Source organism: Lepidochelys kempii, chromosome 1, assembly GCF_965140265.1.
Source record: "Lepidochelys kempii isolate rLepKem1 chromosome 1, rLepKem1.hap2, whole genome shotgun sequence".
Classification (NCBI taxonomy): domain Eukaryota; kingdom Metazoa; phylum Chordata; order Testudines; family Cheloniidae; genus Lepidochelys; species Lepidochelys kempii.
Window position 1 is genome coordinate 238,630,360 of NC_133256.1, and position 14,506 is coordinate 238,644,865.

General features: G+C 43.4%; 1 protein-coding gene across 7 annotated transcripts in view; it reads right to left on the reverse strand.

The window, feature by feature from the left end:
• Positions 1-14,506, reverse strand: part of BPGM (bisphosphoglycerate mutase) — a 110,110-nt gene that overhangs the window by 77,915 nt on the left and 17,689 nt on the right. For 2 of the 7 annotated variants that reach the window (XM_073319511.1, XM_073319502.1), the window contains exons 3-4: positions 8,201-8,266; positions 6,847-7,054 (exon numbers count right to left, since the gene is read on the reverse strand). In XM_073319511.1, the coding sequence (XP_073175612.1) occupies positions 6,873-7,054; positions 8,201-8,266 (248 nt within the window). In that variant the 3' untranslated portion in view covers positions 6,847-6,872. Of the gene's footprint in view, positions 1-2,927; positions 7,055-8,156; positions 8,267-14,506 lie in introns of those variants that run through there. The other 5 variants (XM_073319476.1, XM_073319484.1, XM_073319494.1 and 2 more) reach the window with 4 other exon arrangements.

A 14,506-nucleotide genomic window follows, 5' to 3' on the forward strand; every position in this document is an offset into this window, starting at 1 on the left:
ACTGGAGTGGTGTTTACTGGCCACTTCACCTTGAATGGTGTCTTGAAATGTGTTAACTACTGATGCTAAACAATCTGTCCCACCTCGTATTTAGCTGTGACACCCTGAGTATGTTTCCCAGACCCAGAAAGCTCTGTGTAAGCAGGAAAGCTTATCTCTCTCACCAACAAAAATTGGTCCAATAAAAGATATTACCTCACCTACCTTGTCTCTAATATCCTGGGCCCAACAGGGCTAAAACAACACCGTTTGTCAGCAACATTGCTGCCAGAGGAAACTGGCTGTGGATGGATATGGGGAAGAAACCAGCCCTGAAGACGGTCAAGACTCTGGTCAGTTTTCATTTTGCTGCATCTTAGGGTAGCTTTGAGCAGCAGCAGCACTGCAGCATTCTGACTGCCAATTTAGGAAGGCAGCACTAACTGGATTGTACTCAGTTTGCATTTGGAAGTTACCTTCACAGCCACAAGGGCTAGCTTTCATTTAAACAAAACAAACCCCAACACTCCTAGTCACCCTTCTGAATGGATTTTTTCAAGCCCATGTTAAAGGTTGGCTGCAGTCAGTTGCCCTCGCTCTGTAACCTTTTAGATCTAAAACTGAGCAGGGTTCAGGCCAAGCCAGTGCTCAGATGTTCTTTCATTCTAAGTAATACAGGAAATGATGTTGTTGATACCCCAGGAGGTGCTCTTCCCTCTAAGTCAGGATTAGTACCATGCTGTGCATTGGCTAAGGATCACTGCTGGTGGTGCCAGCTTTCAGCAGAGTTCTATAGAGTTCTTGAGCACCTGTACTCCTTAAGTCCCAGGGCACCTTTCACTTGGATAGTGGCAAGGCCAACCCTAGCTGGACCAAAAAAAAGAGTCATGAATCAGAATGACAATCAGGGTCCAGCTACCCCAAGAGGAAAACAGACAATGAGCAGTTAACCCAGCTGATTGCATACTGGATTATAGACTCAGACTTTAAGGTCAGAATGGACCATCATGATCATCTAGTCTGACCTCCTGCACGCTGCAAGCCACAGAACCCCCCCGCACTCCTGTAATAGACCCCTAACCTGTCTGAGTTACTGAAGTCCTCAAATCATGGTTTAAAGACTTAAAGTCACAGAGAACCCACCATTTACAGACAAATTCCTACTGTACTATAAACCTATATCAAGTTATTTTATGAAAGCTTGTAATCTTCTCAACTTAAGTCATTATGAGGTATGTATATGGACTGTGGTTATGAATTTATGTCTAGTCTATATAATACTTAGTCCTGCCATGAGTGCAGGGGACTGGACTGGATGACCTTTTGAGGTCCCTTCCAGTCCTATGAGTCTATGTATACAGAAAACTGTGCTCAATCTGTACAATTTTCACAACACATCCCAGTAGAGAGGAACACCTCCCAACACAGTTCACACAAAATGAACAAGTACCTATTCATTGTGCAGCCCAGGAAAAGACTATGAAGGACCGTTAATTGGAAGAAAAGGGATTTTTATCTAATATGGAAGTGTAAGGCCTGAGATTGCACTTTTGTTTATTTGCTGTGTAACTTGTATATGTATGCGCTCTCCCTTACTATTTCGTCTGTGATTTTTGTATTACCTGCTTGGGATGAAAATAAATGTATCTTTTGTACAAACTGTGTTGAGTGTGTGTGCCAAAGTGAACTGCTAAGTGGGGGTTGGGGGCAGGTTTCACACCTCTGGGGCTGACGAACAAGAGGGAGACAGTCTGAGCATCTAGTACGTCAGAACTCAAGGAGCATGGATTTGGCAAGGCTAGGTGTGAAAGGGTGGTTGTGTTACTGTGGAGTAACCAGGCTGGTGGAAGCCAGAGTGAGACATTGTGCTTGTGGGCAGGCTACTGGTGTCAGGGAACAGAACCAAAGCAGCACAGCATAAAGACCCTCAAGGTTACAGGGTAGGCAGTTTCAGACGCCTTCCTGTTTTGAGGATCACCCAGACCACCACAGTCAGGCCCCCAAAAATTATGGAATTGGTTTAAAAATCATGAGGGTTTTTGTGGTTTTGTTTAAAGATCACATTGAGGCTTTTCTTTGCCTTCTGGGTTTTCTACCTTAGAGTTTTATGCTGCCACCCTTCACCATGGTATATCTGAGTATCATCTACGTAAAAACAATAGCAACAGCCATGTGTCTAGCAGACCCCATGGAGTTGGACGCTTCTTCAATTTCTGTGGGGGGGGGGGGGTCACTCTACTTGGGGTAAAGGATATTTGGGGGCAGGTTGTCTCCAGCAGCCAAGGCTTTAAGTAAAACATCAAGTATTGAAAGACTAGAAATTACAGAAGATGGCAACACTGGGCACAAATTCTAGTTATCTGAATTCCCCTAGAGTTTGAAATGGATACACAATCCTCCCCCATCCCAACTTCCTTTCATTTAAGAAGTTGGACAGTATGCATGCACTGTTTACATGCTAGCCATGTTTTACCCTAGAAGTGGCTCATCACACATCACTGAAATGTAATAAGAGTTTGATAAGCGCTTTGGCATTCTTAAATTGAAAGTGCTAGGCCACAGCGATGATGAAGGCCAGGTCTATGCTAGAGACCTTACAGTGGCACAGCTGTACCGATGCACCGCCATAAGATTTCCCATGTAGCCACTCTATGCTGACAGGAGAACTCTCCCGTCAACAAAATTAAACCACCCCCAACGAGCAGCGGTAGCTATGTCAGGGGGAGAACACCTCCCACCAGCATAGCACTGTCCACACTGGCACTTCTGTTGGTGAAACTTATGCCACACAGGAAGGTGGTTTTTTCACACCCCCGAGCGACATAAGTTACACCAACAAAAGTGCTAGTGTAGACGTAGCCAAAGTCAACATGTGAAAAGCCATCGTTTCAGATCTATGGGAAGAATGGATAAGGGGGAACAAAAAAAAAAGAGGTGAAGCCAAACAATTTTAAAGTTGTATTTCAGATGGTTTATTGAATTTTAAAGAATTTGCCAACTCTACAAGTAAATATTTACAAGTGTTCTCAACAGGATCACACAACAAACCACATATTCCAAACACATAAGCAAACCAACCATGCCTATATCATCAGCTGTGGAAATGCTGTATTATTTCCAGAGCTCTGAAGCTCGATCAAGGGAAAATGCATCTTCTAACCATGGATTGGGACGGGTCACTAGGCTGCTTCTCATCCATCCCGTTGCTGTAAGATAACAGTGCCTGTAGATCAGGCCCCCTTCCCCATGAATGCTGGCTTCTGTCCTCAAGTATGCACCCCCCACCCCCCATTGTGCGTCAATGATATAGTTACAAAGGATGCCAAGAGACCAGTGCTGGTAAGTGCTCAGAAACGCCTGGCTTGCGCCTCCAATTCTTCCCCCTATTGAGGGGCATTTTATAGCCCCCAGGAGAAGATCAAGGTCTCGGTCTGTTGCTCCCTGCGTTGGCAATGCTGAAGAGCATGGGTACTGAACCTTGGCGAGCTGCTTTGTCATCAAATGGAGTCTCAGCCCAAACAACTGCAGTCCAACTTCCTGCTGCACTACACCACTGCCTCTTGAGTTAAGAGCATTGCAAAAAAAAAAAAACAAAACAAAAAAAACCAAAAAAAAAACCAAAAACCAGTTCCATTTGAAACCATTTTCGATTTGCCCCGCTTGGCTGGCTGCTGAACCTAAGGCTTCTGAACATTTACTCAGCACTTAACCCTTCTATTTAAAGGTCAGGTGTTCCTAAGATCAGTGCTCCTTTTCCTTCTGCAGGAGAGCATGAGACACCGATATCTAGACCTGCCCTTGTGTTATGTGAAACACCCGCACAGTCTGGCTTATTTATCAGCATTCTGAGCATTACACTGTAGCTGCAGCATCTCCAGTTCTCAAAAATTCCTATGTTGCACTGCTTTGGCATTGCAGTATGGTAAACAGCCAAGAGCCATGCTCTGGCCTCAGCTCCATGTCCATGAATCCTCGGGTGGTCAATGGGAGTTCTGTGTATATAGCGGAGGGCAGCATGCTGGTAGAGTCTTGTTTGCAAAACTATACTAATTATTCTCTACTCATATTTCTTTTCACTCCCCCACACCATGTTCAGACCCCTAAGTACATCTCAAAGCACATGGATGAGGGACTCCACTCCTGCTGAAGTCAGTGGTAGTGCTGCTTCATGAATGTCTTGACCAGCGCTAGTGTCAGGTGTCACACCAAAGAGAAAGCCCTGTTAGTGACGGGGCTCTTCAGTAAGGCTCTGGACAGTGAACATTCACTGATCGGCAGCCAACGTCCTGATGCTACTGCGGAGGAGGAGATCATTTATGACTCAAACACCATATACAGATGGATAATATATACAAAAAAACCATACATCAGGCTGTAGGTTGCTTATCAATGTCACAAGACTAGGGGATTGCATAGAGGTTCTCGTCTAGTGCACAATACATTTGAGGATTATTGTAAACTGTGACTTCATATTTTAGAAAGAGAAACGATCTTAAAAACAGAAGGGACTGCAACCAGCCCCCTTTTGCAAGTGTAATAGAAACAAACAAAAAAACCTAGGCGTCCAAATGCCATTCATGTAAAGGAAAGATACCGAGCAATATGGTCTGTTACAATCAGCAAGCTTTAGTGACACAAACTACTCCTATGCTCTGAAAGTCAGAGTGCTAAGGAAGTGCAAGGTTGCTCGATTCGCCAGGAGGCAGTCATTTTCTTGAACCTATAAAAATCCAATTAAAACAAGCCACTCACTGCAAACAGCTCCATGTGAGATTTTTACAGGCATTGCACTCAGGGAATTCACAGTTGTTCCCTCAGCAGTCACAGCTTGGCTGCACTGAAAAACGAAGGGCAAAATTCTGCCTTCAAATAGGCACATGCAATTTCCAATGAAGTCAGTGGGGGCGATGTGCAACAGAGGGCGGAATTTGGACCACTGAAAGAGTTCAGTTACTGGGACGAATTCAGATTTAAGCTACGACGGTTTTACATCAGCACAAGAGAAACTAGAGTAAGGCTCATAACATGGAATTTCCTGACAAGAGTGCCTGTAAAAAAAACTCCAAGCACAAAGTTGGGGTTTTTTGGTTTTTAAAAAGGAAATTAAGACACCACACGCTGCAGTAGGTAATAGTGATAAGAGGTTCACCGGAATGAACTGGGAAGTAAATTTTAATGTTCTCTACTGTTTACAGGATCACACAACGAAACAGCCGTATTTATTTCCTGGAGTAGCCCTGCACATACACACACTTCTCACCATTACAATCTCTCCAGTATTGGCTCCTGCAAGGAGTTAATTTTGGTAACCCCGTGGTAATCTCACTTGCAAAAATGTTTGTAAACAGTTCAGTGGAGACCACTCTCTAGCCCTTATCTGGAGTGCCACAGTGTGGTGGAAGTGGGGAATTTCAAAGGTTTGGATCAGGCCCTGTTCAAGTCAAGTCAGTGTTATCAGTGACTAATGGGAGTTGGATCAAGCCTGTAGATGCTGTTAAGTGCTTGAAACCTATCCGGGTTACTCGTTCTAATTAAGGGCTAAGTCCATGACAAGTCTGAAGTTCTGTTCATGCACGAACGTCTTTGTGCTCCTTGTTTTGAGGGCTAAAGTCTGCTGCATTACATCAGTGAAATCCCACTAGGTTTACATGGGTGTTCATGCATGTGTACGTATCCCATGAACAACCTGGTTGCAGGAGTGTCATTTCAATGGGTGGTTTTATCACAGGGGTGCCCGTCTCCCCTCTGGGAGCCCCATTTCACAGATGGAACTGAGGCACTAAGGGTACATTTACACAAAGCTTCCCAGCCTGGGCTGACAGGCTCAATCTAGGGGGGCTCACACTAGCACGCTAACCCTTCTCCCAAGTCTTCAGAGCCCAAGCCACCCCTTCCAAGGGCTGTCTACAGAGCTATTTTTAGAGCACTAGCATGAGCCCTTGTCTGTGGGCCCAGAAGGCTCGCTGCTGTGAGCTGTGTCAACATACCCAGAGAGGCTAAGTGACTTGTCCAAGGTCACACAAAGTCTGTGACAGAGTAGGGAGTTGAACCTGGTTTCCCTCATCCTGGGCCAGTGCCCCAACCACTGGGCCATCCTTCACCTATCACTGGTGCAACCTAGCAGAATTTAGCCCTAAAAACTGGTTTTGAAAGCAAGGTGAAGGGGGAACGGTAGGGAGACTACTTCTTCCAAGCACACCCCACTCCCTTGTGTGATTAGTAGGATTGCGCTTCTTCGGGAACAAGAACTAGCCTTGGAAGAGTCAAGCCACAAGATACTTTTTTGTACTTCAAAAATGAGCTGCTAGCAAAAGTGCACTCTCAACCACAGCAGCGTCACTGCAATAAGACGAACAGAGAACTGCCTGTAATGTATACACTAGTGCCACAGGCAGGCTTAACAGGTCTCCCAGTAAAGATCTAACTGGCACTTTACTACCTAATGCTCCCAGTTTGCAAAAAGTAAGTATTTAGTGCTTGTGAAAGTGAGCAACTTCAAATGTTACTGGGAGCCAGGTGTTCTGCAGTGCAAGCTTTCCCCACAGAGCTCTGCCAATACTTCTTAATCCTGACCTGTAATATACCCTACCATATTGCTGGCTCGGGCCTTTCTTGAGCAAAGATTTGTGGCAGACTCTGTTGCAATTTTATGGTGCCCTTACTACTGCTTAGGATGAAATCAGCCACCTCCTCTTCACCTGTAACCCACACTGGGATTTGAATTCTAGTCACCAAAGGTGAAAGGCTGCTCTACTAACTGAACGCATAACTAGCGCTCCTAATTAATATTTAAAATTAACAAGCTCACGAAGTGCAATTTAACACTCACAAAGCACTACTTATTACCACACACATACAAACACACACAGGAGTGGGGGCAGCATCTGGAAGCGTTATTTCTTCTCAACAGGTTGGACTTTCCCTTGATCTTCCACTTTTCTGATGGCAGCTTGGATAGCCTCTTGATCGCCTAGAAACTGGTGACGGCCAAGAGGGCGCAGATTCTCATCGAGTTCAAGGAGCACAGGTATGCCAGTGGGGAGGGTAACATTAACTATATCCTCATCGGAGATGCCTGCAAAAAGAGAGAACAAAAAATGCCACACAGTTAAACCCAGCACAAGGCAACCTCCTGCCTTGAGATTTCCCCCAAGTATCTCCAAAGACGTTGGTCCACATTCTCTGCTGCGGCAGCGATCTGTTCAGCTAAGCAAGGAGTTGAGGCACAGGGGCCATTATGGCTTCTTGATTATCTGCCTGGCTCAACCCTAGCCCCAGTGCAGGTCAGCGCTAACCTATGACAGTTGGCAACAGTTCCTAGGAGACTCTCAGCCAGCTGGAGCATGATATGGAGGGGTGGCATGGGAGCCAGCTAAACACACACTGGGGGACTTCCCTTCTGTGACCCAGAGAGCCCCTCAGTGCCAACTGGCAAAGTGCACACCATACCATAACTCACATCAGGCTGGACGCACTGTGTGGGATGTTATATGCAAACTGCTAAAAAGCTGGGCATTAATATTATTGCGTGATTTATGTGCAGGCGGTGTATAAGGAATTACAGAGGTGTACTGGAACCATGTTCCTAAAGTGTGTTCAGCAAACAGTGCAAAAGTCTGCCCTAGACAAAGAAATGGTGTTTTGCCTGCATCCCCAGTGGAAACTGAGCAAGGTGAGGCCAGAAACAATGGAAGTACACTTACACAGAAGGTAAGCAAAGCTATCAAAACTAGCAAGTATAGGAGAGATTTCCCAATGAATGATCACAACAGGGGATGCGGTCTCTCCAGGAAGCCTGCCTGCCTCTGGAAACAGAGACAATGGCCGTTGGGAAACGGAAGGAGGAACAGAAAAGCCATTTTGGCATCTGTCACCTAAGAGACGCAAGGAGCCAGAGCCCTTGAAATGTGAGAAAGGTGGAACCTTCACCCAAAGGGACTGAAGTCTCTGGGAGCTGACTATAGGTGAGAAACCTACTTAGACAAAGACTGTAACTTGCTGAAGTAAACTTTAAGTCACTAGAAATCATGTTTTGTTGTTTGTAACCTTTCCTCTCTTTCAGTCTTACTTGAAATCACGGAAACCTATGTTCTTTGTTTATTAACTTATTCTTGTTTTCTTACAAAGCCCTCTCACCGTGCTGTTACACTGAAGTGAAGTACGTGTCTCCAGCTCACCTGACAGGCTGATGGGCCCTCTTTTGAGGCAGCAAACACAATACCTTTTTGTGAGTGTCCAGGAAGAGGGACTGGACACTGCAGAGAGACGTCTTTGGGGAACTTGGGAGCTAGGCAGGGTGGATAAAAAAAAAAAAAAAAAAATCAACCTGGATAAAATGCTTTGAGGAAAAAAAAAAAAACCTATCTAAAGATAGTTTTAATTAAGATACATTATAGCTCAAAGACATCTCATTGTGGAATAGGGATTATCAATTCTAATTCTATAGTATGAGACAATATATTCATATAATGTTTAAGAAAAGTTTGTAAATGAGTTTCAATAGTTCATGGATTAGGGACCTAATCTTATGGGGTTCCAGGGACTTCTGTATAGATTATTTAGGTTAATCTTTCCATCAGCCCAATGGGACTCAGTGCTCAGTCTCGAAGATACTAGAGATGCTTAGTTTTACAATTCTCAAAACTGTGGATCTGTATCTCCAGATATAACATGCTTGTTAACAGCAAAAATGTTTTTAAATAAAATAAATAAATAGAGAGGTGAGAAACAACAGACCTCAACCCTATTGTCCCTCTGAAAATTTGTGTACACAGAGTCAATCCCTTACCTCTCTCTAAAAGTGCAAAGTTTCAAAAAGTTCAGTGACTAGAAGATGGTTGGGGGCAGAATAGATCTGGACAAGGAGAAAAAGTCTGGAGATAAAATGTGAGAAGGGAGGAACAGGCAGCAGAAACCAAAGTGAAACTGTTTGAGCAGCATATTCCAAAAGTCTTGAGGTCTTTCTGAGTGTAGCCTTCATTGATTTGAGATCTACCATAACATTCTTTCACTAGAAGGGAAAAACCTATAATGACAGCAGGTCATAAGAGAAACCAATTTTGGGAATATTTTAATGAAGTTCCTCTACCTGTGAGTAAGACAGGCATGTGTACAAAATGCAAACAGTGCAACAAAAAAATGCAAGGCCTGGTTGCCCAAATGAAACATCATGTGAAGTGTTCCTTCTCAGGAGGAAGCTGCCTTGAAGATGAGGAAAGGAACATGTCTGAACATGCAGGATCTTCAGGTTGGTAAACTTTTTTATTTCAGACTTCTTTCTTAAGGACTGCCTGTCGTCCCTCTGGACTACTCTTGAATTCTCATGTTTGAGCAAAAAATATAGTTTTTACTCTACGGTACTGTCATTTTAGATGCAGTTGTGATAAAAAATAAGTAACTGAAATAGGCAGATCCTCCTTTTACAATTTCACCTTTAAAGTAGTACTGTCAGTGAATGCAATGAGTAATACTAAATGAGCAGTATGGTAATAATAATTAAACAACCGCATTGACTTATTTTGTTTAGGAGAATCCATCCTCAACATACAGGATTCTGAAGACTCTCCACCTTCAAGATCACCATCATTTTCTATAGTTTCAGAGTTATCTACCAATGATAGTGTTTCAGTCACATCATATGTCACACATAGCCACAGTATATCACCTGTAGCAAAAAAGAAAAAAAACCTCCATCATCCAGAAACAACCATAAATAAATTTGTGATGAGAACCAGCAGATTACACAAAGAGGTAATTGATGAAAAAATTGCCCTGTTTGTTTATGCAACAAACTCTCCTTTCCGTATGATGGAGAACCCAAACTTCATTAACATGGTTCAGTCATTAAGACAGGATGCAGTCCACCCAGAGCAGATGTTGCAGGCAAATTGCTGGATAAAGTGTATGAAAGAGAAATTGAGCAGTGTGCAAAAAGGTCTGGAGTGTGAAATTGTTAACCTGAGTCTTGATGGGTGGAGCAATGTCCACAATGTCCATCCTGTTATATGTGCTTGTGTGACAACAGAAGAAGGGAATGTCTTCCTTACGGAAACAATTGATATATCAGGAAATGCACACACAGCAGAATACTTACAAGAAGTACCAGTAAAAACTATAACAAACTGTGAAAAAAAATTCAAATGTCTAGCACGCAGCTTGGTCACAGACAATGCTGCAAATGTATCCAACATGAGAAGAAATTATTTAGGAGAGAGTGAAGAGTGTCCCAAGCTAACAACATACAGTTGCAGTGCTCATTTGATGCACCTCCTAGCCAAAGACTTCAGTGTTCCGGAAATAACGGCTAATGTTGTTGAAATTGCAAAATACTTCCCTAACACCCACTTTGCAGCAGCTGCTCTGAAGAAAGTGGGAGGAACCAAACTAACTCTCCCACAAGACGTGCAATGGAACTCAGTAGTGGACTGTTTTGAGCACTATATCAAGAACTGGCCTAATCTGACGACAGTTTGTGAACAAAATCATGAAAAAACAGATGGCACTGTCACAGCCAAAGTTCTCAACATTGGGCGTAAGAGAAATGTTGAACACATGCTGAGTACCCTGAAGCCTATTTCTGTAGCATTGAACAAAATGCAGGGAAACAGCTGTTTTATTGCTGACGCTGGTGAAATTTGGAAGGAACTGAGTGAGATCTTAAAAAGAGAAATCGGCAATGAGAGTTAAATTACAAGCATTAAAAAGATGAATGGGACAAGCACTATCTCCAGCTCATTTTCTTGAAAATATTCTCAATACTCGGTTCCAGGGTCAAACCTTAACTGCTGAAGAAGAGGAGCTGGCTAGGACATGGACATCCAGCAATCATCCCTCCATAATGCCAACTATAATAAACTTCAGAGCTAAGGGTGAACCATTCAAGAAACAGATGTTTGCTGATGTTTTAAAGAAAGTCACACCAGTGAACTGGTGGAAGTCACTTAAGCACTTGGATTCCGAGACTGTTGAAGTGATCATCTCACTTTTAAGAGCAGTAGCTTCTTTTGCCAGTGTAGAAAGAATATTTTCTGCCTTTGGACTAATTCATTCCAAACTGAGAAATCTTTTGGGACCTGAAAAAGCAGGAAAGCTTGTTTTTCTTTTCTAGATTATGAACAAACAGGAAAATGAAGATGAAGACAACGGAGTTAGCTGCAGAAGCCAATATTTTAAGTTTCTCATGTTGACTTGGCTGACAAAGGCGATTTAATTTTTGTTTTTTTAAAAAAAAATTGATTTAACTATTTTAGTTAAAACAAACCTGATTTTAAAAAACTTGAATGTTTAATTTCAAAAATTCATATGCTTGTTTTGTTAAAATATTATGTTTGCTGTTGAATACATAATGTTGTTGTTTTAGTTAAACTAAAACAATTTAAATGTCTGTCTGGTGATGTTCTCCTCCTAATACAGCATGGCAAGAAAATCCTCCAAATATTAGGGATAGCTCAGTGGTTCGAGCATTGGCCTGCTAAACCCGGGGTTGTGAGTTCAAACCTTGAGGGGGCCATTTAGGGATCTGGGGCAAAAATTGGGGACTGGTCCTGCTTTGAGCAGGGATGTTGAACTAGATGACCTCCTGAGGTCCCTTTCAACCCCGATATTCTATGATTTGCCTGTTGAATTGGAGATATTTATGAAGTCACTGGGAGGTGAACGATTTGCTTCAATTACCATTGGTAAATGAAATAACCAAACAATCATTCCTTTTCTGATATAGCTGTAAAACTAATCTGAAAAGTTTTCAAAAATCCATTACTTTAAAAATGTATAGTGTGTACCTTCTAAAAATGAAACCTACATCCATCTGAGTTGTGAAGAATGTGTACAGTATTAAGGTTATAACAACCAACAAGAATGCACTTTTATGTAGAAATCCACGATTAAATAGAGTCCTCCTGAGTAGTGATTTAAATCATGATTTAAATCAAATCCACCCTGAAGCTGGGGTTCACTGATTGTTACCTGCAAGGCAAAGTTTGGACTGGCAGCGTCCTGAAGCTGACACACAACTTAGCAGCAGCAAAGTTCACTCAAACTTCGGCAGAGCAGTAACACAGTGGCTTGCAGTTTTGGCTGACCTGAACAGGATGTCAGCCCACAATGGGGGAATTCCCAGCAGAGGAAAGTAAATCAGTTCTCTCCCCCTTTGGGCCACTTAAGTGAGGCAGGGAAGAGAATCTGCCTGCAAAAAACACACATCTTTCTTAGAGGCGGCTCTTTGGAACAGGGACTTCCCCCTCCCCTGCTCCCCACGGCATGTCTGCACAGTGCACAGCAGGGCAGGGCGCTGATCCTTAATTGGTGCCCAAAGGCGCTACTACAGTATGAAACAAACAACCTCTACTACACAATCAACTTGTCAGTCCCTTTGAGGGGACTATTCAAGATTGCCCCCCTTGTTTTTCAAACCCTGCATTCTCCAGCTTCTCTCATAAACCTGGTCTACAAAGAAAGACTTCGTTCTCACGCTATTAGGGTGCGCCTACACCGGGAATTTACAGTGGCATAGACACATCTCCCATGGCTGTGAAAAATCCACGCCCCCGAGCGATGGAGTTAAACTGACCTAACCACACACCCCCCACTCTACCCTAGACAGCACTAGGCTGACAGAAGATTCTTCCAGCAACCTGGCTAGTGCCTCTCAGGGAAGCAGATTATCTACCCTGATGGGAGAACCCCTCCTGCCGGCACTGCGGGTATCCACAGTGACGTGTGATAGCGGCGCAGCTGTAGGCATACCCTTGGCCTAGTACCGACACAACTCCACCACAGCACTACCAGAACCAGGGCTTGTCTACACTTCAAACGCCACAGCAGCAGAGCTGCACCAGCGCCACTCCCGTGCTTCAGTGTAGACACTACCGACGCCGAGGGGAGGATTCTCCCATCAGCATAGGTAATCCACCTCCCTGAGAGGCAGTAGCTAGGTCTACGGAAGAATTCTTCTGTCCAGCTAGTGTTGTCTATACCAGGGGTTAGGTCAACTTAACTACATCCCTTGGGAGTGGAGATTTCACACCCTGAGCACCATAGCTGGGTCATCCTAACTTTAGTGTAGGCCAGGCGCAGATTTTTGTGCCAGACCTAGACAACATGGTAGTAAGAACACTTGTGCCCACCCTACATGACTGCTCCCACTGCTGCCAGATCAACAGCGAGAAAATTGCTAGAGTAAAGGGAGCCTTATTTCTGTCTCCATGTGTTTGTGCTAACCGCCACAGACAACTGGTGACGAGTCTTCTCTGCAGCTGCCGCCATCTGAAGCGGTTTTCCCACCTCTTTCCACCTTGTTGACTCTACAAAAGTGGTTATTTCTCTCCTACTTTTATTGAAGTCCACCTTTAATTCTAAAGCATTTTGGGGATAGAGATTCTATGAGACAGACTACACAATAAAGCTGTATTGGACTGGTCACAAAAATTACGAGAAAAAAACCCTCAATCAGTCCAACTTCCCACACACCGGCCTGCACACACCAGACAGACAGCTGAAAACCAGGATTTAAATGTAGCCAGAGAGTCACTGTGGGTTGTTTTTACATAATGGGTAAAATTTTCAAAAGCATCTGAGTGATTTTGGAGCCTAAGTCCCCTTGACTTTCAACGAGACTTAGGGTATGTCGACACTCTTGAGCTGGAAGGTGTAAATTCCAGCTCCAGGAGACACACCCACGCTAGCTTTGCTCAAGCTAGCGCATTAAAAACCAGCGTAGCCACAGTGGGGTGAGCAGTTGGAGGGACTAGTTGTTTTATGCTATTTTTAGAGCTGGAATTTGCACCTCCAACTTTAAGTGTAGACATGTCCTTTGGCTCCTATGTGACTATGTAATCATGAACATACTTGTGAAAATTTTGCCCCATGTCTGCACACACTCTCTTGCACAGATTTTTTGTGGGGAGGAAATGTAAGTGGTTGATAAGGTCTTGGATCCCCTTTAGGAAAGCAGATTGTAATTGGAAAGCTAGGTAGCCTGAAGCAATACAAGTTCAAAAAATAAACACAACGAACTTTCTAAACAGACTAACATGCCAAACAGACAAAGGGACAAGAGGCAAAGTACAGGTGAGCAGCTAAGAAAACAGAAAGCTCTCACAGAACCAAGGGGTATAAAATGATTCTCACATTAGGTGGAAGGAAATGACCAACATATAAAGAGTCAAGACATTCACAGCAGCACTGTTACCATGAGTGCAGGGAAAACACTGATCACAACTTGAACTATCAATTGCTTTAATAAAAAAGCGTTTACTTCATTTAGAGCTCTCCATTGTTTGAGAGACTTTCAGAGCAGTCACACAATAAAATCACTTTGCCCACGGGAACAGGATAGCAGATTAACCCTAACAGGATACGTATATAGCTCCATAACTGTATGCTCCTTTAATACAAAAAAAAAAAAAATAGCTAAAACAAAAAGTAAAGTTCACAGATCTCATGAGCAAATCTAATTTGTTTTTATAATGGTGCCCTGATATACTCTAAGTTTGTGATTTCAGTGTGAACTGAAGCAAGACTATTGTTG